The sequence below is a fragment of the Ailuropoda melanoleuca genome, chromosome 7, assembly GCF_002007445.2.
Source record: "Ailuropoda melanoleuca isolate Jingjing chromosome 7, ASM200744v2, whole genome shotgun sequence".
Lineage (NCBI taxonomy): Eukaryota > Metazoa > Chordata > Mammalia > Carnivora > Ursidae > Ailuropoda > Ailuropoda melanoleuca.
This window is the reverse complement of record NC_048224.1, coordinates 87,605,948-87,629,737: the sequence shown is the minus strand read 5'-3', so window position 1 is coordinate 87,629,737 and position 23,790 is coordinate 87,605,948. Positions and strand designations below refer to the sequence as shown.

Here is a 23,790-nt window from a genome sequence, read left to right as displayed (position 1 = left end):
CTTTTGCCTTGTAATCTATTAAAATAATTGATTAAATACACAAATAAATTATTATTTATTCATAGTAAAATGAGGCTTGCCTTAGAATCATTTCTTGCAGGGTATTTTATGTAGCTAAAAAAATAGGGAAATGTGTTTCAACTCTGCCTGGGATGACCTGTGTGATAAGATCTCATGCAAGTTACTAAGCTTCAGTTTCCCTACCTGTAAATCAAGGATAATAATATATTCTTTCAGCCATTATTCTGTAAATGAACTAATGTATACAAATTGCCAAATAAGACATGGGATAGTTAGTCTGTTTAATGCTGGTATTGCTATTTCACATCTGCAGTGTTTTGGAAAATAGCATGGTTAATCAACTGACTGGAAGAACATAGCCTAACAGATAACATATAGAGCATTTATATTGGCCATGACAGTGTTCATGATGGCTCTTTGACAATGGAAATCACCACAGTTAATATATGGCTTAAAAGCAGGTATCAATTTCTTCACACTGGTCAACTATAATTTGCCCATAGGTTGCCCATGTAGTAAGTAATATTTTGATATATTAACTATTGTGTTTTTTTTCCCCTCCCACTGCTTCCTTGCACTAGTTACCTTTTCCTGATCATTTGGGTAATAGAACCTAGCAGGCTAGAGTCAGGACAGACACTACTCAGAATTAAGAAGTCATTTATCAGCTTTGAGCTTCACATTAAACTTTTTTAAATGTCCACAGTAGAAACAATATTATTGAAATCATAGCTTTCCTTTGCAGAAAAGGGGCATTTTGAGAGAAGAACTTGCTAAGCCCCGAAGCACTGAGAGACTTGAAAGACTCATTTTATACCGGGAATCAGAGTCAAGAAGAATGCATGGGTAGAATAGCAGGCCCCAAAGAAGTAAAATTTGGCCTGAATGCATAAAAAGAGAATTAAATAAGACCAGAAGAGGCTTTGTGATTGGCAAGGAGGCTGACCACATTGGCTAGAGAAAACAAATACAGGTAGAGCATAGACAAAAGGTAATGCTCAAGACCAAGAAGAAGGATTACACTTCTGCCGAGGCCAGTGAGAATGGCACTTGCACCAGAACTCTTCCCCTGATGACAAAACAACATAAGTGTACCCCCTAATCCCTGCCCCAGGAATTTAGGTTACTTCCAGGGAGAAAATGAGAAGGTCTGAACTGAATGATAACCCAAAAGAGACTGAGTTTTAAGGCAAAAGTATACGTGACAAAGACCATTAAGCAGAAGAGCTCATATTCTAAGTTAGGTTCAATTATAGAGAAATTTTTAAAATTAATTCATTTTCTAACTTTAGAGTTTGTGACCATGTTGAGATATCATATCCACTAACTACATGATCAGGCTTGAGGATACCTCAAGTTTTAGTTCTTTTTGATTAATCAGAGAGCTTCCATCATCTGAAATGATTTTCAAGATTATAAAGAACAAGGAAAGGAAAAATGTTATTGTTTAAATCATTCTTTCATCCATCACAAAATTTTAAATAGGTACATGTATTATCATCATGGGTATTTCAGACCACTACACTGAAAATTACTTTCTCAAATAGGCACATTATCTTAAACAGATTAAACCTATTTTTGTTATATCTTAATTGAAAAATAACTTTCACAAATATGACTCAAGGTGTTAGCTATCAGGTACAAATATTTTGAAGCCTATTATAAACTTAAAGAGAGTTTAGAAAACTAGAATTTTTCTTTTATAAACTGTAAATAAAATTATGAAGTATAGTTATAAGAATAGCCTTTTAAATATGCAAATTAAATTGAAATACTTTTATACAATCAGCTTTAAAAGGTTTTAGCCTTGTCTTCACCTAAGCATAGTGGGTACTCTCTACAATCTGCAGGTTTAACCATTTTTATTTGTAACTGCATTTCTGAGTCATTTGCCAAAGTTGACTGTGTTATAGCAAAGCCATTTGAAGTGTTAGTTATAATATGCCATGTTAATTCATAATAGGATTATCAATGTTATGCATGCAAGATTATTAATATCAGGTTTTATATCAGCTATCCTCTTACTTACTCTTAGGCATGAAGAAAGGTGAGGAGAAAAAGAACTTGAGATTCCTTTCTGATGTTGTTGCTTTGAAAGCATTAAATCCGAAAAGTAAACATTTAAAAACCACTATCTTCAATAATATTTTTTATGCTCCTGAAAGTTTTATTCAGTGGTGCCACAAGAAGGAGCACTTTTATCTTAATATGGACAAGTTAAATTTTGAAATGTTGCCATGGACATAGTATATGACTTCCAGTGAGAAAAGAATACATGGTAGTCTATACTCGTTAACATTCTTTTTTTAATTTTTTTAAAGATTTTATTTATTTATTTGACAGAGATAGAGACAGAGAGAGGGAACACAAGCAGGGGGAGTGGGAGAGGAAGAAGCAGGCTCATAGCAGAGGAGCCTGATGTGGGGCTCGATCCCATAACGCCAGGATCACGCCCTGAGCCGAAGGCAGTCGCTTAACTGCTGTGCCACCCAGGCGCCCCTAACATTCTTTTTTTTTAAAGAGCTGGTATTTACCTCACATGATGTTATAAGTTCAATTTTGTCACAGAATAGTGCTAAAGAATTTAAAGACAGAAAAGTAAACAAAAAATTTTATGCCTTGCAACACTCTAAAATTGTGTTATCTAATAACAAAGAAAAAATGATTGCTACCTTCTGAATAAGAGGAAAAAATAAGATACCTGAAACATTGAACATACAACAACATTATTGTAAATGTCAATGTTTAGGGACTACTGTGAAGACAGTGGTAAAAAGGCAAGTTTTAATAAAAAGTCTGAAACAGAATCATTTAAAATATCTTAACAATTCAAATCATTATATATGTGTTTCTTTTCTTCTACATTTTTACTTCATATGATAGTGAAGGCAACACGTTTATAAACAGACATTCATGAGTATAGTTATATCTTACATACTCAAAATATTTATACGGAGTCTTCCACTATTCTTCTGTAAGCATTCCTATTGTCTATCTACTGCTATCAATTGCAGGCTTGGAAGGCACTTTAGCAAACAGATTAACTGATTCAAAAAAAAAAAAAGAGAGAAAGTATATCTGTTAATAAGACAGACCTCTGTTAGTGGATGCTGGTTAAGAATCCAAAGAATTTTCTTAACCTTTTGTCCTGTCATTTTTATTGGCATAGTCTGTGTTCTACATTGCCCTTTGGCCATGTTAATCTTTCATTCCAATGCGTTTTCTTAGTTCAGCTGCAGTTTTTTCCAGTTGGTGAATGTTCCATTGCCATTGTCTTTTATTTGACTGGAGCTTGTTCACCTGACAATGCAAACGCTTAAGAATTGCACCATATCGCTTATGTTGCACCTATTAAAAGAAGAGTACACATCAACAGGGCTTGAGAAGGATAGTAGTAAATAGCCATTAAGGATATTTTGACTACTCTAAAGAAGAAAACACTTGATTAGAAATTACTCATTGTAAATAATAATGGTAATAAAAATAAACAGTAATAATAACAACTCAACACTTACTACATGTTAGATACTATACTAAGAACTTTTTGGATTTAATTAAATTCTCATAACACCATATGATGTGGATGGATATTATTATACCCATTTTTATACAAAGACCCTGAAGATCAAAGAGTTTAAGAAATTCAACCAAAGTTTCATAGCTAGCAAGTGATGATGTTTGAGATCTGAATTAAAGCAAAGCGTCTGTGATGGAGTGCCTTTGAGTTATCAGAACAGTTACAGTTAAGAGAAATGGTTTCATTCCCTATATCCAGTGGTTCATTGAAACCTAGACCCATCCATCTCAAAGATCCAAAAGATGATACAGTCATAACAATAAGTAGAGCAGTATATTTATGTTGAGCCAGACATTGCTACACTGGAAGGCAATGAAGCACAGTTGGAAGTGCAAGGTTTTTGATGTCAGGCCACAAGCAAGTAGAAAGCAAGAAATTCCTGATATAGTGTTAGCTATACAAAAAATACCCAATATTTTTTTTTAAACAGCTTTACTGAGATTTAATTCACATACTGTACAATCCATCCTTTAAAGTGGACAATTCAATGGGTTTTAGTACATTCACAGAGTTGTGCAACTGTTACCACAATCAATTTTTAGAACATTTTCATTACCTCAAAAAGAAAGGTAGTACCCATTAGCAGTGACTTCCCATTCCCATACTCCCACTCTTAGCACTAGATAATTACTAATCTTTCTGTTTATATAGATTTGCCTATTCTGGATATTTCTTATGAATGGAATCGCACAGTACATGGTCTTTTAGCATAATCTGTTTAAGGGTCTTCCATGTCGTGGCATGTATCAGTACTTCATTCCTTTTTATTGCCAAATAATATTCCATTGGAGAATAATACCAAATTTTATTTATCCAATTCTTCAGTTGATAGACATTTGTTTCCACTTTTTGGCTATTATGAATAATGCTCTTATGAACACTCATGTGCAAGTTTTTGTGTGGATTTATGTTTTCACTTCTCTACGGGTCTATACCGAGGAGTAGAACTGAGGGATCATATGGTAATTCTATGTTCGACCACTTCAGGAATTGCCAGACTGTTTTCCATAGTGACTGCACAATTTTTACATTTCCACAATTCCTGCGTGAGGGTTCAAATTTCTCCACATCTTGAATCTCCTCTCTGCTTTTCCCCCAGCGAAGGTTACTCCCTCTCTGTTTCCAAGCTCCTCCCTCAGCATGGCTTCTTTACCTTTATTATGCCATGGGTTCTTTTAACAGTATGGTGAAAACTATGGACTCCTTAGAATAATGTTTTTAATGCATAAAATAAAACATGCATGATTACAAAGGAAATCAATTATATTGAAACATAATTCTGCAGCAGTAGCAGGGGAATGGAGACCAAGACACTCTAAGTATTCCAACGTACTGCTATAAAAACGAAGGGAAAACTTGTCAACTAAAAATTCACATAAATTCCTATGAACTTTATGTCTTTTTAAGTCTCCAGTTTTTGTTAATTCTGTAAATTTAGATAATTCATTGAAATTGGTGAACTAGGCCTGCTGATATGTTGGCAAAATAAAAAAATGACTTGAAAAGGATTAGAAATAAATTAGTATAAACTGAAACATCATATTAGATATGAAGACATTCAAAAGAAGATTTTTTAAACATTGAATATATTTCTATATAAAAAATATATATCCACTATACATATTTATATATAATATATATTCATTGGTATATCCAATATAATATATTCATAGGGAGAGTATAGTCACTAAATATGCCCATACTCCTGTTCATAGAATATATTCATTGTGACACCTGGGTGGCTCAGTCGGTTAAGTGCCTTCCTTTGACTCAGGACATGATTCCAGGGTCCTGGGATCGAGTCCCACATCAGGCTCCCTGCTCAGCAGGGAATCTGCTTCTCCCTCTGCCTGCTGCTCTCCCTGCTTGTACTCTCTCTTTCTCTGATAAATAAAATCTTTTTTTTTAAAAAAGAACATATTCATAGAAATAAAATAACTAAAACAAATTTTTGGTTAATCAGTAAATTTGGTCAGTTGCATAGTAACACGCTTCTAAAATTATTCTTCAATAGTTAAGCTATAAACTAATACACAATGGATCAGAGTAGAGATGTGCAAAGGCCCCCTAGGGGGACTCCAGATCACCAGTCATAGCTAGATGTCACAGAGGATATTAATACATCTAAAGAAAGAATATATCTTTAGAAGAGGTTTTGTGAAGAATGTAGTACATACATAGGAAGGTGAAGGAGTCATGCACTGGTAGGGGCTATTTATCTGACAAGTGTAACTCTGTTATGGAGATTGGTTCCCTGAACACACAGAGCCAGAGGCTAAGTACAGTCAAACTCAGATGACTGACTTGATATCCATGCTCACTAACTAAACTTGTGATAATTTGGCTTCCAATGTAGTTTCCTTACAGGAAGAAGCAGTACTAATGACTGACGTGAGTTATCTGGTTTCCTTGAGAGTTTTATAATTGTAAATTAATAAACTGGTATTTGAGTTTTATACATCAGTTTCTCTTGAACTTTACCAGCATCTTTCCATGTCTACTGAACTCTGGGACACTAACAAAATTAAGTTTCTAAGTTCAAAAGGCTAAAAGGCAGTTTTGACCAAGAAGTGACTTAATTTTTTTTCACATGCCAATATTTCATTTGTCTTATTCTAATTCCAGCTAACATATAGTGTTATATTAGTTTCATGTGTATAATATAGTGATTCAACAATTCCATACATCACCCAGTGCTTACCACCACAGGTGCAATCCTTAATCCCCATCACCTATCTCACCCATCCCCTGACACACCTCCCCTCTGGTAACTAACTGGAATTTAAATAAAAACTTGAAACTAAACAAACAAAAAAACCCACACACACAACAACCAAATAAAACATCACACACACACACACACCACCACCACCACCACCACTACCAAGAAATGAGCAAAGGAAAAAAAAGAAAGAGGGAGAGACAAGAAATGACTTTATAAAGGCAAAAGTTGCATTGTGAGCCTTCTTGAAAGACAGGCATTTATTCAGCCTTTACTGGTAACATTCAGACTTTGATATGTGTCTTAATATTCAAACTTGAATATCTGTAGGCACTAAGGATGTAAATGGTTCTGTATAGAACATAACTTTTTGCCTCTAGGAAGTGGATAGGCTACTAGTCTCATTAGTTACTGTTGCTGGCTAGGCAGAAGTAAGAGCATTAGCGAAGGATGGGCGGTGCCCACAAAACAGTGGCAAAAAGAAAGCAAGGCCCTGTATAAGCCAAATCTGACCTCATTCACTACTTTTTTCTTTGTTCCCTCCACTCTAGCCACACTGTTCTTCTATTCTCTGAGCCAAGGTATGTCCTCATCTTAAGACCTTTACACTTGCTTTTTCCTTTTCCTGGAAAGCTCTTCCTCTGATCTGCATGCATTGCTCCTTCACTTCTTTTAGGATTTTGCTGAAAGAGACCTTCTCAGTAAAGTTTTTGGTGGCTGCAAGAATTAATATTTCACCTTCTCTCTACCTGCAATATATGTATTACATATTTCCTTCTCTGCTCTATTTTTTTGTCCTTAATCTTATCCTTAGTTAACATGCTGTGTGTCTTATGTCTTACATATCTTGTTTATGTCTGTCTCTCCAACTAGAATGCAAATTCACGAAGACATATATTAGAAAGGGTTTTGTGAAGAAGGTAGCACACACATAGGAAAGTGAAGGAATCATGTGCTATTTTATTCATCACTCCATTGTCAGAGCCTAGAAGAGTAATTAATTAGCGCATACTATGAGCTCAATAAATATGGTGAAAAAATTACTGAAAAAATATATGAATAAAATGAGACAGCTTTTGGAAATCAAATGACTGCTACCCTACTTTGAGAAGAATGTTATATAAAATACATTGCTCAATTGTGTATTGTTCAGAATGTAACAAAGACTCATAAAATGTCATTGTTTTACCATGGAGAAAATGCTGCACTTAAAAAGACTTGGAGCTCACAGGTTGCCATTTGAACATGTCGTATAACTTCTCTTTTAGTTGTTTAATCTGAAAGTATCGTTAAATATATTTATGGAAGTATAAACACACAGATTTTTAAGGCTATGCTTAAATTACTTTTGACAAATGTATACACCCATGTTGTGTGTGTATTTCATTGTTTTTATCACTGAATAATATTCCATTGTATGGATATTCCTCAACTTGTTTATCCATTCTGTTTTTGAGGGACATTTGTAGTGTTTCTCTTTGGGGGCTATTATTAATAAAGCTTCTATGAACATTCATATGCAAGTTTTATTTTAAGACATATGTTTTCTTTATTCTTCAGTAAACGTCTAGGGATGGAATTGCTGAGACATATAATTGGTATGTGCTAACATTTTAATAAACTGCCAAACCATTTTCTAAAGCAGTTGCACCATTTTATAATCTCACCAAAAAAGCAAGAGATTTCCAGTTGCTCCACACCCTTGACAACATTTGGTATTATCATTCATTGTAATTTTAATCCTTCTATTGGGTTTGAAATGATATCCTATTGTGTTTTTAATTTTCGTTTCCTTGGTGGTTAGAGATGCTGAGCATCTTTTCATGTACTTACTGGCCATCCTATGTCTTCTGTGAAATTTGTTTATATCTTTTGCCCATTTTTAAAATGGATTGTTATGAGTTCTTTATATATAGGCCATTGATATGTCTTCTCTCAGCTATATGTATTGCAAATATTTTTACTCCTATGATTTTGTCTTTTCATTCCTTTTTTTGAAGCAGGGGTGGAGGGGGAGGGGGAGGGGCAGAGAGAAAATCTTAGCAGGCTCCCCACTGGGCATAGGGCTCAATCTCACAACCCTGAGATCAGGACCTGAGTCAAAATCAAGAGTCGAATGCTTAACCAACTGAGCCACCCGGGCACCTCTGTCTTTTCATTTTCTTGATAGTGTCTTTTGAAGAATGAGGTTTCAAAGTTTAAGGTCCAATGTTTCCATTTTTTCCATTATGGTTAGTGCATTTTGTATTCTAAGAAAACCTTGCTTAACCCAAATCTTAATGAAGATATTCTCCTATGGTTTCTTCAAGAAGCTTTACAGTTTTAGCTTTTACATTTAGATCTCTGATCTATTTCAAATGCAGTGTTAATATATGTTATGAAGTAGGCACAGGGGTTCATTGTTTATAGACAGACATCCAGGTGTTCCAGCACCATTTATAAGACTTTCCTTTCTTTGTGGAATTATCTTGACATCTTTGTCAAATTGACAAATTGTGATTGATTTTTGAACTGTGTCTGTTCCATCGGTCCATTTATTTATTCTTTTCCCAATACTACAATTTCTTAATAATTGTAGCTTCATAATAAATCTTAATATCAGGGCAGTATTACAATTTTATTCTTTTTCAGGTTTGTTTTGGCTAACTAGATTCTTTGCATTTGCATATAAATTTTAGAACAGCTTGTCAATTTCTACAAAAAAAATCTACTGGGATTTTTTTATGGAGTGGTGTTGAACCTATAGATCATTTTTTGGGAAAGTTGACACTAAAATATTGAGTTTTACAGATCATGAACATAGTATATCATTCCATTTATTTAGTGTTCTTTAATTTCTCATTAGTATTTTTATTGTAGAAGTTTTATAGATTTTTTTTCATGAAATTTCTTAGCCAATATTTTATGCTCTTTAGTGTCAATGAAGAGTTTTGTTTTATTCATTTCCCTTTTCAGTTGTTTGTTGCAACTTCATGGAATCTGTATAGAAATACAATTGATTTTTTGTTTTAACCTTTTAGCCTTACTAAATTTACTTGTTTATTAGTTTTTTTGTAGATTCTTTAGGATTTTCTACATAAGCAATCATGCTGTCTGTAAACATAATTTTACTTCTTTACAATCTTTATGGCTTACTTTCTCTTGTCTTATAGCACTGATCAGGACCTCTAATATAATGTTGCAAAAAGGAGGTAGGATAATACATTTTTGCTTTGTTTCCAATCTTTGGGGGAAAATCATTCAACATTTTATAGTAAATATGGTGTTATTAGCTGTTAGCTGTTTTACAGATGCCCTTAATTAGGTTGAGAAAATTTCCTCCCATTCTTAATTTGCTGAAAGTTGTTATTATGAATGGTGTTGAATTTTGTCTAATGCTGTTTCTGCAACTGATTATTTCTTTTTAAGTCCTTCGATTTTGATAATGTACTGAATTACATTGCTTACTTTTTGAAAGGTGAAAATCAAAACTTTCTCTCACTCTATGTATATATTTGAATTCAATTTGAAAAGATTTCATTAGGGATTTTTGCATCTATACTCATAAGGAACATTGGTCTCCAATTTCTTTCCTGGTAATGCCACTGTTTTTTTTGTTTTTGTTTTTTTATATCAGGGTTATGCTGGCCTCCTCAAATGAGTTGGAAAGAGTTCCCTCCTCCATTTCTGAAAGATTTTGTGTAGGCTGGGTGTTATTTCTTCTTTAGATATTTGATAGAATTCACCAGTGATGACATGTCAGTCTCAAGTTTTTCTTTTGGGGAGGGTTTTACTGATAAATTCAATTTCATTGATTCCTACTTCATACCATTTATAAAGCTTAACTTCAAATGGATCATAGGCCTAATCATATAAGTAATTTCTTCTTGTGTTAGTTATGTGTGTTTTTCTAAAAATTTGTGCATTTCATCTAAGTTGTCAAATTTATTGACATAAAATTGTTCATAATAGGCCTTTATCACCTTTATACGTCTATAGGACCTAAAGTAGTGTCCCCATTGTTTTCTCTCTTTTCTTGATCCATATGGCTATGGTTTATCAAGTGTATTAGTCTTTTCAGTTTTTGATTTTGTTGATTTCCTCTCCCATTTTTTTCTGTTTTCTAATGATTTCTGCTTATTATTTCATTTCTTCCATTTGATTTTGGCTGAATTTATTCTTATTTTTCTAGTCTCTTATGCTAGAAGCTTAGATAATTACTTTTAAAGCTTTCTTCTTTTCTAATATAGGCATTTAAATATATAAGATTTCCTCTAAACACTGCTTTAGCTACAACTCACAATTTTTCAAATATGTTTTCATTATTATTGAATTTAAAATATTTTCCTTTTAAGAAAAAAGATTTTATTTATTTATTTAGGAAAGAGAGAGCATGAGCCAGGCGTTGGCGGGGGGAGGTGCAAAAGGAGAGGGAGAAGCAGACTCCTCACTAAACAGGGAGCCTGAGGCAGGGCTCTATCCCAGGACCCCAGTGTCATGACCTGAGCCGAAGGCAGATACTTAACGAACTGAGCCAGCCAGGTGCCCCTAATCTCAAATATTTTCCAATTCTTGTGATTTTTTAAATTTTGATCCATGGGTTATTTAGAATTATAATGCCCAATTTTGAAATGTTTATGTATTTTGTAGCTCTCTTATGGTTACTGATTTCTAATTGAATTCTACTCTGACCAAGAGTATCAAATTCTTTGAAATTTATCATCTAGTATATTGTTTATCTTGACGAATGTTCCATTGGCACTTGAAAATAACGTACAATCAATAGTTGTCAGTTGGAGTATTTTATAAATGTTAATTAGGTTAAGTTAGTAGGTAAGTTGTTCAAATTTTCTATATGCTTACTGATTTTTTCTATTGTTCTAGCAATAATAGAAAAAAGTTGTTAAAATCTCCAACATGATTGTAGATTTGTCTCTTTTTCTTTTTAGTTCTGTCAATTTTTACTTATGTATTTTGAAACTCTGATTAGATGAGTTCACATTTAGTATTATTATTCCTTTTTCAATAATTGACTGATCCTCTTTGCTTAGTAGTCCGTACCCTGAAATCTCCTTGATATTAATATAGCCACAACCAGCTTTCTTTTTTTAAATTTTTTAATTTTAATTCATTAGTTAACATAGTGTTATATTAGTTTCAGGTGTACAAGATAGTGATTCAACACTTCCACATATCATCCTGTGCTCATCACGACAAATGCACTCCTTAAACCCCATCACTTATTTCACTCCTTCTCCCACCCACCTCCCCTCTAATAACCATCAGTTTGTTCTCTGTAATTAAGAGTCTGTTTCTTGATTTCTCTTTCCTCTATCTCTTATTTCTTTCCCTTTGCTTGTTATGTTTCTTAAATTCCACATATGAGTTAAATCATATGGTATTTGTCTTTCTCTGACTGACTTATTTTGCTTAGCATAATACTCTCTAGCTCCATCCATGTCATTGCAAATAGCAAGATTCCATTCGTTCTTTTACAGCTGAAAATATTCCTATATATATAAGTGTGTATATATATACATACATATACACTTCACTTCTTTATTCATCAATTGATGGGCACTTGGGCTACTTCCATATGGCTCTTGTAAATAATGTTGCTATAATCATAGGGGTACATGTATCCCTTTGAATTAGTGTTCTTGTATTCTTTGGGTAAACACCCAGTAGTGCGATATCTGGATCATAGGGTAGCTCTATTTTTAATCTTTTGAGGAACCTCCATACTGTTCTCCACTGAGGTTGCATCAGTTTGCATTCCCAGCAACAATGCACAAGGGTTCCTTTTTCTCCACATCCTCGTCAACACCTGTTGTTTCTTGTGTTGTTGATTTTAGCCATTCTAACAGGTGTGAGGTGATATCTGATCATAGTTTTGATTTGATTTGCATTTCTCTGATGATAAGTGATGATGAGCATCTGTTCACGTGTCAGTATGTCTTCTTTGGAGAAATGTCTGTTCACATCTGCCCATTTTTAATTGGATTACTTGGTTTGGGGGTGTTGAGTTTTATAAGTTCTTTATATATTTGGGTACTAACCCTTTATCGGATATGTCATTTGCAAATATCTTCTCCCATTCTATAGGTTGCCTTTTAGTTTTGTTGATTGTTTCCTTCACTGTGCAGAAGCTTTTTATTTTGATATAGTTCCAATAGTTTATTTTTACTTGTTTCCCTTGTCTCAGGAGACTTATCTAGAAAAATGTTGCTATGGCCAATGTCAAAGAAATTACTGCCTGTGTTCTCTTCTAATATTTTTATGGTTTCAGGTCTCACATTGGAATCCTTAACCCATTCTGAGTTTGTTTTTGTGTATGGTGTAAGAAAGTGGTCCAGTTTCATTTTTTTGCATGTAGCTGTCCAGTTTTCCCAGCATCATTTTGTTGATTGCATAATATTGCCTCCTTTGTTGAAGATTAATTGACCTTATAATTTTGGTTTTATTTCTGGGCTTTCTATTCTGTTCTATTGATTTATGTGTCTATTTTTGTGCCAGTACCATACTGTTTTGATTATTACAGCTTTGTAATATAACTTGAAGTTGGCTTGTGATACCTCCACTTTTGTTTTTTGCTTTCAAGATTGCTTTGGCTATTCAAGGTCTTTTGTGGTCCCACAGAAATTTTAGGATTGTTTGTTCTAGTTCTGTGAAAACTGTTGTTGGTATTTTGATAGAGATTGCATTAAATCTGTAGATTGCTTTGGGTAGTATAGACATTGTAACAATATTTATTCTTCCAGTCAATGAGCATGGAATGTCTTTCCATTTCTTTGTGTCATCTTCACTTTCATTCATCAGTGTTTTATAGTTTTTGGAGTACAGGTGTTTCACCTCTTTGGTTAAGTTTATTCCTAGGTATTTTATTATTTTTGGTGCAATTATAAATGGGATTGTTTTCTTAATTTCTCTTTCTGCTGCTTCATTATTAGTGTATAGAAATGCAATAGATTTTTGTATATTGATTTTTTTTTATCCTGTGATTTTACTGAATTCATTTATCAGTTCTAGCAGTCGTTTCGTGGAGTCTTTAGGGTTTTCTATATATAGTGTATATAGTGTCACGTCATCTGCAAACAGTGAAAGGTTTACTTCTTTCTTACCAATTTGGATGCCTTTTATTCCTCTCTTGTCTGATTGCTGTGGCTAGGAGTTCTAGTACATGTTGAATGAAAGTGGTGAGAGTAGACAACCTTCTCTTGTTCTTGACCTTAGGGGAAAAGCTCTCAGTTTTTCACCATTGAGGATGGTGTTATCTGTGGGTTTTTCATATATGGCCTTTATTATGTTGAGGTATGTTCCCTCTAAAACTACTTTGTTGAGGGTTTTTATCATGAATGGATGTTGTACTTGGTTGAATGCTTTTTCTTCATCTACTGAAGTGATCATATGGTTTTTATCCTTTCTTTTATTGATGTGATGTATCATGTTGATTGATTTTCAAATATTTAACCACCCTCGTATCTGGGAAATAAATCCCACTTGATTGTGGTGAATGATATTTTTAATGTATTGTTGGATTCAGTTTGCTAATATTTTGCTGAGGATTTTTACATCTATGCTCATCAGAGATATTACCGTGTAGTTTTTTTTTTCCCCCCTGTGTTTTTATCTGGTTTTGGCATCAGGGTAATTCTGGCCTCATAGAATGGATTTGGAAGTTTCCCTTCCTCTTCTATTTTTTGGGAAAGTTTGAGATGAACATATATTAACTTTTCTTTAAATGTTTGGTAGAATTTACCTGTGAAGCCATCTGGTCCTGGACTTTAGTTTGTTGGAAGTTTTTGGATCACTGATTTAATTTCATTGCTGGTAATCAGTTTGTTCACATTTCCTTTCAGCTTTAAGAACTTTCTTCAGTTTTTATTGTAGTACAAGTCTACTGGAAGCAATGCTCATCAGCTTTGGTTTAACTGAAAATTCATTGTTTCACCCTCATTTTTTAAAACATATTTTCATTAGATAGTAGAACTCATATGGAATTCTTGTTTGACATTTTTTCTTCTGCCAGCAATTTAATGATGCCTTCCATTTGTGTTGGCTTCTATTGTTTCTAATTATTTACAAACTTATTAATCAATTATAGCAAGGTTGCAAAATATAAAATATTACAAAAGCCAATCATTTTCCTATATGCCAGTGATGAACAAGTAGAATTTGAAATGAAAAACACAATGCCCTTTACATTAGCATCCTAAATGAAAACTTAGGTATAAATCTAACAAAATATGTATACGATTTATATAAATTAAACTATAAGACTCTGATGAAAGACATGAAAGAATAAACAAATGAAGAGATATTCCATGTTCATGGATAGGAAGACTCAATATAACCAACATGTCAGTTCTTTCCAACTTGATCTATAGATTCAATGTAAACCCAATCAAAATCTCAGAAAGTTATTTTATATATATCAGTAAACTGATTGTAATGTTTACATGGCAAGGCAAAAGACCCAGAATATCCAACACAATATTAAAGAAGAACAAAGTTGGAAAACTGATACTATCCAACTTCAAACATTATTGTTAAGTTGTGGTAATAAAGATAGTGTGGTACTGGCAAAAGAATAGACAGACAGATCAATGTAACAGAATAGAGAGCCCAGAAATAGACCCACATAAAAATAGTCAACGGATCTTAGCAAAGGTAATACAATGAAGCAACAACAGTTCTTTTAATAGCACTGAAACAACTGGACATTGACACGCAAAGACCTAAACATAAAATGCAAAAACTTTAATCTTAAAAGATAATTTAGGAGAAAACTCAGATGATCTTGGGTATGAGTGATGACTTTTAGATACAACACCAAAGGCACAATCAATGAAAAGAGTAATTGATAAGGTGGACTTCGTTAAAATTAAAAACCTTGCTCTGTAAAAGACACTTTCACAAGAGAATGATATGAGAAATCACAGACTGGGAGAAAAGGTTTTAAAAATACACATTTGATGAATGACTTTATTCAAATATACAAAGAACTCTTAAAACTCAACGATAACAAAAATCAAATTTAAAAATGGGCCAAAGACCTTAATGGACACCTCACTAAAGATGATAGATGGGGGTGCCTGGGTGGCTCAGTCAGTTCAGCATCAGCCTTCAGCTCAGGTCATGATCTCGGGGTCCTGGAATGGAGCCCTGCATTCTTCTCCCTGCTCAGTGGGAAGTCTGCTTGACCCTCTCCCTTTGCTCCTCCCCCCACTTTGTGTTCTGTCTCTCTCTAAAATAAATAAAAATATTTTTTGAAAAGATGATATACAGATGGCAAATAGTATATGAAAAGATGTACCACATATGTCATCAGGGAAATGAAAATTAAAAAAAAAAAATCAAACTAATAAGACACCACTGCGTACCTATTAGAATGGCCCAAATCTGAAACCCTACAGCACAAAATGCTGGTAAGGATATGGAGTAACAGGAGCTTTCATTCATTGCTGGTGAAAATGCAAAATGGGACAGCCACTTTGGAAGACAGTTTGGTGGTTTCTAAGAAAACTAAACACACCCTTATCATACAACCCAAGAATTTCACTCTTTGGTATTTAGCCAAAGGAGTTGCAAACTTATTTCCATATAAAAACATGCACATAGATGTTTATAGGAGCTTTATCCATAATTGTCAATAACTTGGAAGCAACCAAGATATCCTTTAGTAGTGAATGGATAAATAAACAGTGGTATTTCCAGACAATGGAATATTATTTGGCGTGCGTATGCACGAGCGCGCACACACACACACACAAACACACACCATCTATCAAAGCATGAAAAGAAATGGAGAAACCTTAATTGTAAAAGCCAATCTAAAAAGTACAAAGTATATGATTCCAACTATATGAAATTTTGTAAAAAGCAAAATTATGGCGACAATAAAAAGCTCAGTGGTTGACAGGGGTTGGTAGGGAGGGAGGGATGGAAAGCAGAGCACTAAGAATTTTTAGGGCAGTGAAACTCTTCTGTATGATACTATATTATGGGTACATGTCATTACATTTGTCAAAACCCGTAAAAAGTAGAAAAAGGGTGAATCCTAATGTAAACTATGGACTCTAGGTGATAAGGATGCTTCAGTGTAGGTCCACAGTTACAATAAATGTATCATTCTAGTTGGGAATATTGATAATGTGAGAGGTTATGGGCAGGAACAAGAGGTAAGGGAACTGTCTGTACTTCCTGCTCAATTTTGCTGTGAACCCAAAACTGCTCCAAAAAATAAAGTCTATTTAAAAAATCAATTATCACTCTCATCATTGTTCTTATGTATTTAGTGTGACTTTTTTTTTTTCCTGGCTGCTTCTAAGGGTTTTTTTTCTTTATATTTGGTTTTCAGTAGCTTGACTATAATTTCCTTTTCTACTCAGGGTTTTCTAAGTTTCTTGAATCTATGTGTTATTTTTTTAAGTCAAGTTTGGAAAATTTATGGCCAATATTTCTTCAAATATTTTTCTGTTCCCTTTTCTTTCTCATCTCCTTTTGGGACTCTAATTACCAATATGTCACATTGCTTAATCTGGTTCCACAGGTTATTTAGACTCTATGCATTTCTTCAAAATTTTTTTATCTTTCTCTATATGTTTGCTTTGATGATTTCTACTGATCCTCTTCAAGTTCAAGAAAGGTCATATCTTCTGTTGTGTCTGAACTGCTGTTAATTTCACCCAATAAATTTTTTTCAACTTTTTTTCAGTTCTAAGATTTCCATTTGGTTCTTTTAAATGATTAAAATTCTCTCTACTCATTTATCTACCTTTTTTTCTGTAGAATATTTAATATCTGTATCATAATTTTCAGTCCTCTTCTAACAACTTCTGAGTCAACTGTGATTCTGTTTTTATTAATTATTCTCTTAGTTATGGGTAATACTTTTCTATTTACTCACATGTCTGAAAATGTTCCATTATTAACTGAATGTTTTACATATATTATAAACTCTGGATTCCATTATTTTGCTCTGAAGTATTGAATTTTGTTGAAATAATCAGGTAAGTTACTGTTAGATCATGTTAATCCTGTGAGACCTTATTTTATATTTTTGTTAGAGTGTCTATTTCAGTTTTGTCCTTAAGTCTAGGCCTTGCCCTTAGTCTGATTTTGTCTTAGTTCTTAGTTCTGAGTGTGATCTTTATTCCTAAGGTGTGGGAGTAGTGAGCAGTTGGCAGATGCTGCAGTGGGCAGATGCTGAAATTCCAGCATTCTAGCTCCATGGAATTTTATCCCCCATGCATGTTCAGCTCAAGTTAAAGCCATGAATTTGAAGGGAGCTAATATGGAACATGGAGGCTCCCAATAAGGCCAAATTTAATATTTATTCAATCAGCCTCATGAGGAGGAGGGTAAGGATCCATAAAACAGTATGAAGTGATTTCAAAATTAACATGATATTATTATTAGTAGTAGTAGTAGTACTAGTAATAGTAGTAGAAGTAGTTGTGGTGGTGGTGATAATTATTAGAAGAACATATTAAGAATTAGAAAGATCATGGACTTTACCTTATGATCCAATGATTCTACTTCTTGGTGCAAAGGGTGTGTGTACTATGATGTTCATTACTTTATTTTTTAAGATTTTATTTGTAAGAGAGAGAGAGAGAGGTGGGAGGAGTAGAGGGACAAGCAGACTCCATGCTGAGCACTGAGCCCCATTTGGCGCTTGATCCCAAAACCCTGAGATTATGACCTGAGCTGAAACCAAGAGTTGGATGCTTAATCAACTGAGCCACCCAGGTGCCCCCATTATATTACTTTTAATAGTGAAACCCTGGAAACCACTGAATGTCTATCAGTTGTAGCATGGTTAAATAAATTAAGATAAAGCCATACTGTAGCATATTTGTAGCAGTCAAAAAGATTGAAGTAGACCCATAAGTACTAACATGAACAAAAAAATCTATGAGACAGGTTATAAAGTAAAGCAGTTGCAAAATTATATGTATGGCACATTTACATAATCTTTCTCCTACATATGAAGTGATTTCACATATATATACACACACCTGCATGTACACTTATTTAAATGCACACACACACATGCACACACATATATTATATATATATAAAACTTGAAGGATATATACTAAACAGTTGTTGCCGTTAATGAGAGGTGAGCATGATAAGAGAGCAATGTAATGGGAAGCGGTGGTCAAAGGAACTATAGCCTTCTCTCTAATACTTTAATCTTTTACAAGGAGAATGCCCTCCCACTGAAATGAAAACAATTTTTTAAAAAAGATTGAGAGAAGTGGAGTCCGAAAGACTTGAATTCATATCCTACTCTGTCACTTATAACTAGCTAAATAACCTCGTACAAGTTATTTAAATTATCTGAGATTCTGCAAAATAGGTTATGAGAATGTAAATGGAATAGCTTATGAAAACTACTTGAAAAATACCAGGCACTCAAGAAATAACAGATTTAATACTTCTGAACATTTCTTCTTGTACTTTTTATAAAATAGAATAATAAAGGTAATAAAATTTTTACCATGTAATCTAGCTATCTGAATGATTCTTATCCTGTCTTTAGTTCACCTTTTAACCTTTGCTTCTCTGGGTTTTCTCATACGACTAGATTTTTAGTTGCAGAATCATTTCTGTGGCTGACCTCAATAAATGAATGCATTAGTTAATTGCATAAGCTGCATGTTATATATATTGTACCAAGTTAAACTTATTTTGCTCCTGATCCATAGTAGTTCTGAAAACCCTCTAAATTTTCCCTATCCTTTTAAATTTGGAGCTCAGATTCTACAAAATTTAGGCAAGATTAACAANATCAACTGAGCCACCCAGGTGCCCCCATTATATTACTTTTAATAGTGAAACCCTGGAAACCACTGAATGTCTATCAGTTGTAGCATGGTTAAATAAATTAAGATAAAGCCATACTGTAGCATATTTGTAGCAGTCAAAAAGATTGAAGTAGACCCATAAGTACTAACATGAACAAAAAAATCTATGAGACAGGTTATAAAGTAAAGCAGTTGCAAAATTATATGTATGGCACATTTACATAATCTTTCTCCTACATATGAAGTGATTTCACATATATATACACACACCTGCATGTACACTTATTTAAATGCACACACACACATGCACACACATATATTATATATATATAAAACTTGAAGGATATATACTAAACAGTTGTTGCCGTTAATGAGAGGTGAGCATGATAAGAGAGCAATGTAATGGGAAGCGGTGGTCAAAGGAACTATAGCCTTCTCTCTAATACTTTAATCTTTTACAAGGAGAATGCCCTCCCACTGAAATGAAAACAATTTTTTAAAAAAGATTGAGAGAAGTGGAGTCCGAAAGACTTGAATTCATATCCTACTCTGTCACTTATAACTAGCTAAATAACCTCGTACAAGTTATTTAAATTATCTGAGATTCTGCAAAATAGGTTATGAGAATGTAAATGGAATAGCTTATGAAAACTACTTGAAAAATACCAGGCACTCAAGAAATAACAGATTTAATACTTCTGAACATTTCTTCTTGTACTTTTTATAAAATAGAATAATAAAGGTAATAAAATTTTTACCATGTAATCTAGCTATCTGAATGATTCTTATCCTGTCTTTAGTTCACCTTTTAACCTTTGCTTCTCTGGGTTTTCTCATACGACTAGATTTTTAGTTGCAGAATCATTTCTGTGGCTGACCTCAATAAATGAATGCATTAGTTAATTGCATAAGCTGCATGTTATATATATTGTACCAAGTTAAACTTATTTTGCTCCTGATCCATAGTAGTTCTGAAAACCCTCTAAATTTTCCCTATCCTTTTAAATTTGGAGCTCAGATTCTACAAAATTTAGGCAAGATTAACAATTAATGAATCTCAAAATACTTTGCACAATGTCTGTTATCACAAAATATTGCTTGTAGCACTCATCATTTGCCGAAAACTTATTAACTGTCTAGTCTCCCTTGCCTGAAAACTCTTGGCTTTAGTAAATAACATTTTAATCACTGATTGTTGCTTTGAAGCTNAAATGCACACACACACATGCACACACATATATTATATATATATAAAACTTGAAGGATATATACTAAACAGTTGTTGCCGTTAATGAGAGGTGAGCATGATAAGAGAGCAATGTAATGGGAAGCGGTGGTCAAAGGAACTATAGCCTTCTCTCTAATACTTTAATCTTTTACAAGGAGAATGCCCTCCCATTGAAATGAAAACAATTTTTTAAAAAAGATTGAGAGAAGTGGAGTCCGAAAGACTTGAATTCATATCCTACTCTGTCACTTATAACTAGCTAAATAACCTCGTACAAGTTATTTAAATTATCTGAGATTCTGCAAAATAGGTTATGAGAATGTAAATGGAATAGCTTATGAAAACTACTTGAAAAATACCAGGCACTCAAGAAATAACAGATTTAATACTTCCGAACATTTCTTCTTGTACTTTTTATAAAATAGAATAATAAAGGTAATAAAATTTTTACCATGTAATCTAGCTATCTGAATGATTCTTATCCTGTCTTTAGTTCACCTTTTAACCTTTGCTTCTCTGGGTTTTCTCATACGACTAGATTTTTAGTTGCAGAATCATTTCTGTGGCTGACCTCAATAAATGAATGCATTAGTTAATTGCATAAGCTGCATGTTATATATATTGTGCCAAGTTAAACTTATTTTGCTCCTGATACATAGTAGTTCTGAAAACCCTTTAAATTTTCCCTATCCTTTTAAATTTGGAGCTCAGATTCTACAAAATTTAGGCAAGATTAACAATTAATGAATCTCAAAATACTTTGCACAATGTCTGTTATCACAAAATATTGCTTGTAGCACTCATCATTTGCCGAAAACTTATTAACTGTCTAGTCTCCCTTGCCTGAAAACTCTTGGCTTTAGTAAATAACATTTTAATCACTGATTGTTGCTTTGAAGCTTTGTGTTTGTATGGTTTGTGTTTTGCTTCCCCAGTTTTTTCACCAATTCCTTCTTCCAAAGTATATTTAAATTCAGACAATAGGCAGGAGAAAAAGCTTTTTGGGATAAATATTTAGAAATAATTGTTTCATTCAGATATGGCCTAAAAATACAAAAAAACATTTATTTGACAAAGAAACGTGAAATTCAAAACACATTTTCATTTTTTCTGAACCAAAAAAAATGTAAAAAGCAACATTAACATCAAAACTAAAACATGCCAAGTACAAAATGTTTGAAAGCATTAAGGATTAGAACAAAAGAATGCAAGCAAATTCAAGGAAAAGATGACCATGAACTGTACCAAAGCCATGGCTAAAGCATGCAGAAGAAGGGAGGAAAGAAAAGACTCAAAGAAGAAATAAGTAATAAAAATATTCTGGTATTTGAATTTATCTTCTTTAAAAAACTGGTTGTTTTGAGAAAGAAGTTAGTCATATCAATGAGCAATTCTCATCAAGCTGTAAGAGAAATTGTTGAACAGAAATGCAATATTCTCAAGACAATGGGGTGGCTATATTTGTCCTTCAGTTTTTTGATTTAGTTTGGATAATTTCTAATCTTTTTGATTTTCATTTATAGAATTGAAGACTACTTTTAAATGTATTAGATGTGACAAAACTAAAATTAAAAAGCCCACAAAGTATCTTAACAAAGGTACCTCTATTATGAAAGCTTAAAAACAGTTTATTAAAATTCAGGGCAAAAAGTTTAATGATGAAAACATTAAAAAATGAAGTCTCAGGTTAAGTGACATTCCATCTAAATCTAATATTAGTGACCACTTACATTATTTTTTACCATTGAAAATATCCATTTACATTTCTGCCTCTGTCAAGATGAAGTGGATGTACATTATATATCTACTCCTCCTGCTAAGTACAACTAAATTAAGGCCATAGACACTACAAACACAAGAAGCTTCTAAAAGGTGTAGAGAAGGTAAACTGACTAGGGACCTCAGGACCCAAGGAAGGATATGGTGGTGAGCTCCCTAGGTTTTTATTTTGCCTCAAATATCCCAAAGTGGATACTAGAAAGGACAGCAACCTGGAAATGCCAATAGGTGTAGGAAAAATAAAAAATAAAAAATAAATAAAAATTCTAAGAAATGCCTGCTCTCTAGCCAAAGAACAAGGAATAGGGTGACCTAGCAAGACAGAAACATTTTAAGTAGTAACTACTAAGTCAAACATTGCAAAAAACTAGGCATCCCCCACCTCCCACACCAGTAAAGACTGAGTGGTAAGCTTACACTTCCACCATTGCTAGGCTATAATATGGTGCCCCAATCTCCCCGCTGGGGTGGTGTCAGAGGATGCTAATTGGGAAGCCAGGGCTTTTCATCTACACTGGAAAGTAACAAATCATACCCTCTGGTATCAGTGAAGCCAATTTGGGGATCCTGGACTTCTACTCCTATCTAATGGTAACAAGGCACCCTCCACTTCTTACTGGGTAATGTCAGAGAAGGCCTACTAGAGAGTTAGGACCTTTACCACCACTCAGTAGTAACAAGGCCATGTTTACATGTTGTCAATAAGTGCCACATAAGGAGCACAATTAAAGTGTTCCTGCCCCTCCCAGCCAGAAGGTTATCAGTAGAGGCCTGGTGGGTAGCCAGAACTCCCACTTATGGCCACCAGTATCAAGAAGCCCTTCCTTCCTCCATGGGTGTCAATGGAAACAGACTGGAGAATCTGAACTTCCTTCACCACCTGGAACTAACAATGATCCAGTGGCTTAAAACATAATACCCAACATGTCCATATTTCAGTAGAAAATCACTCATCAAACTGAATAATAAATAATCAACATATGCCAACGCAAAGAAAACACAGAAGTTATAATTATCTGACAAGAATTTTAAATCAGCTATAATAAAAATTCTTCAATGAGCATGCCTGAAACAAAAATACAGCAAGTCTCAGCAAAGGAATAAAATATATAAAGAACCAAATGGAAAAGATACAATAACCAAAATGAATAAAGGAAATTGAGGAAAGAATCAGTGAAAGGAAGACAGAACACTGGAAATTGCTCAATCTGAATAACAGAGAGAATAGATAGAAAAACAAAATGAAGAGAGTCTTGGGGTCTGTGGGACTATAAAAAAGATCATTTGTGTCATCAGAATTCTGGAAGGAAAAAAGAAAAGGAGCAAAATTGAAAAAGTATTCAAATAAATAAGAACGAAAATTCTCAAATTTGTCAAAAGACATACACCTATAGAATCAAGTACTTAATAGGATCCAAATAGGATAAATCCAAAGAAATTCATGCCAAAACATATCACAGTAAAACTTCTGAAAACTAAACACAGAGGAAATCTTGAAAGCAGCAAGAATCAAACACCTGGGGCGCCTGGGTGGCACAGCGGTTAAGCGTCTGCCTTCGGCTCAGGGCGTGATCCCGGCGTTATGGGATCGAGCCCCACATCAGGCTCCTCTGCTATGAGCCTGCTTCTTCCTCTCCCACTCCCCCTGCTTGTGTTCCCTCTCTCA

The 23,790-nt window shown here is 33.8% G+C and overlaps 1 protein-coding gene across 5 annotated transcripts in view; it reads right to left on the bottom strand.

Moving 5' to 3' along the window:
* Positions 1–2,439: 2,439 nt before the first annotated feature.
* CCDC122 (coiled-coil domain containing 122) overlaps positions 2,440–23,790 on the bottom strand; it is a 45,445-nt gene continuing 24,094 nt past the window's right edge. For all 5 annotated transcript variants that reach the window (XM_034665215.1, XM_034665217.1, XM_019794920.2 and 2 more), the window contains one exon: positions 2,440–3,369. In XM_034665215.1, coding sequence (XP_034521106.1) covers positions 3,220–3,369 — 150 coding nt within the window. In that variant the 3' untranslated portion in view covers positions 2,440–3,219. The remainder of the gene's footprint in view (positions 3,370–23,790) is intronic.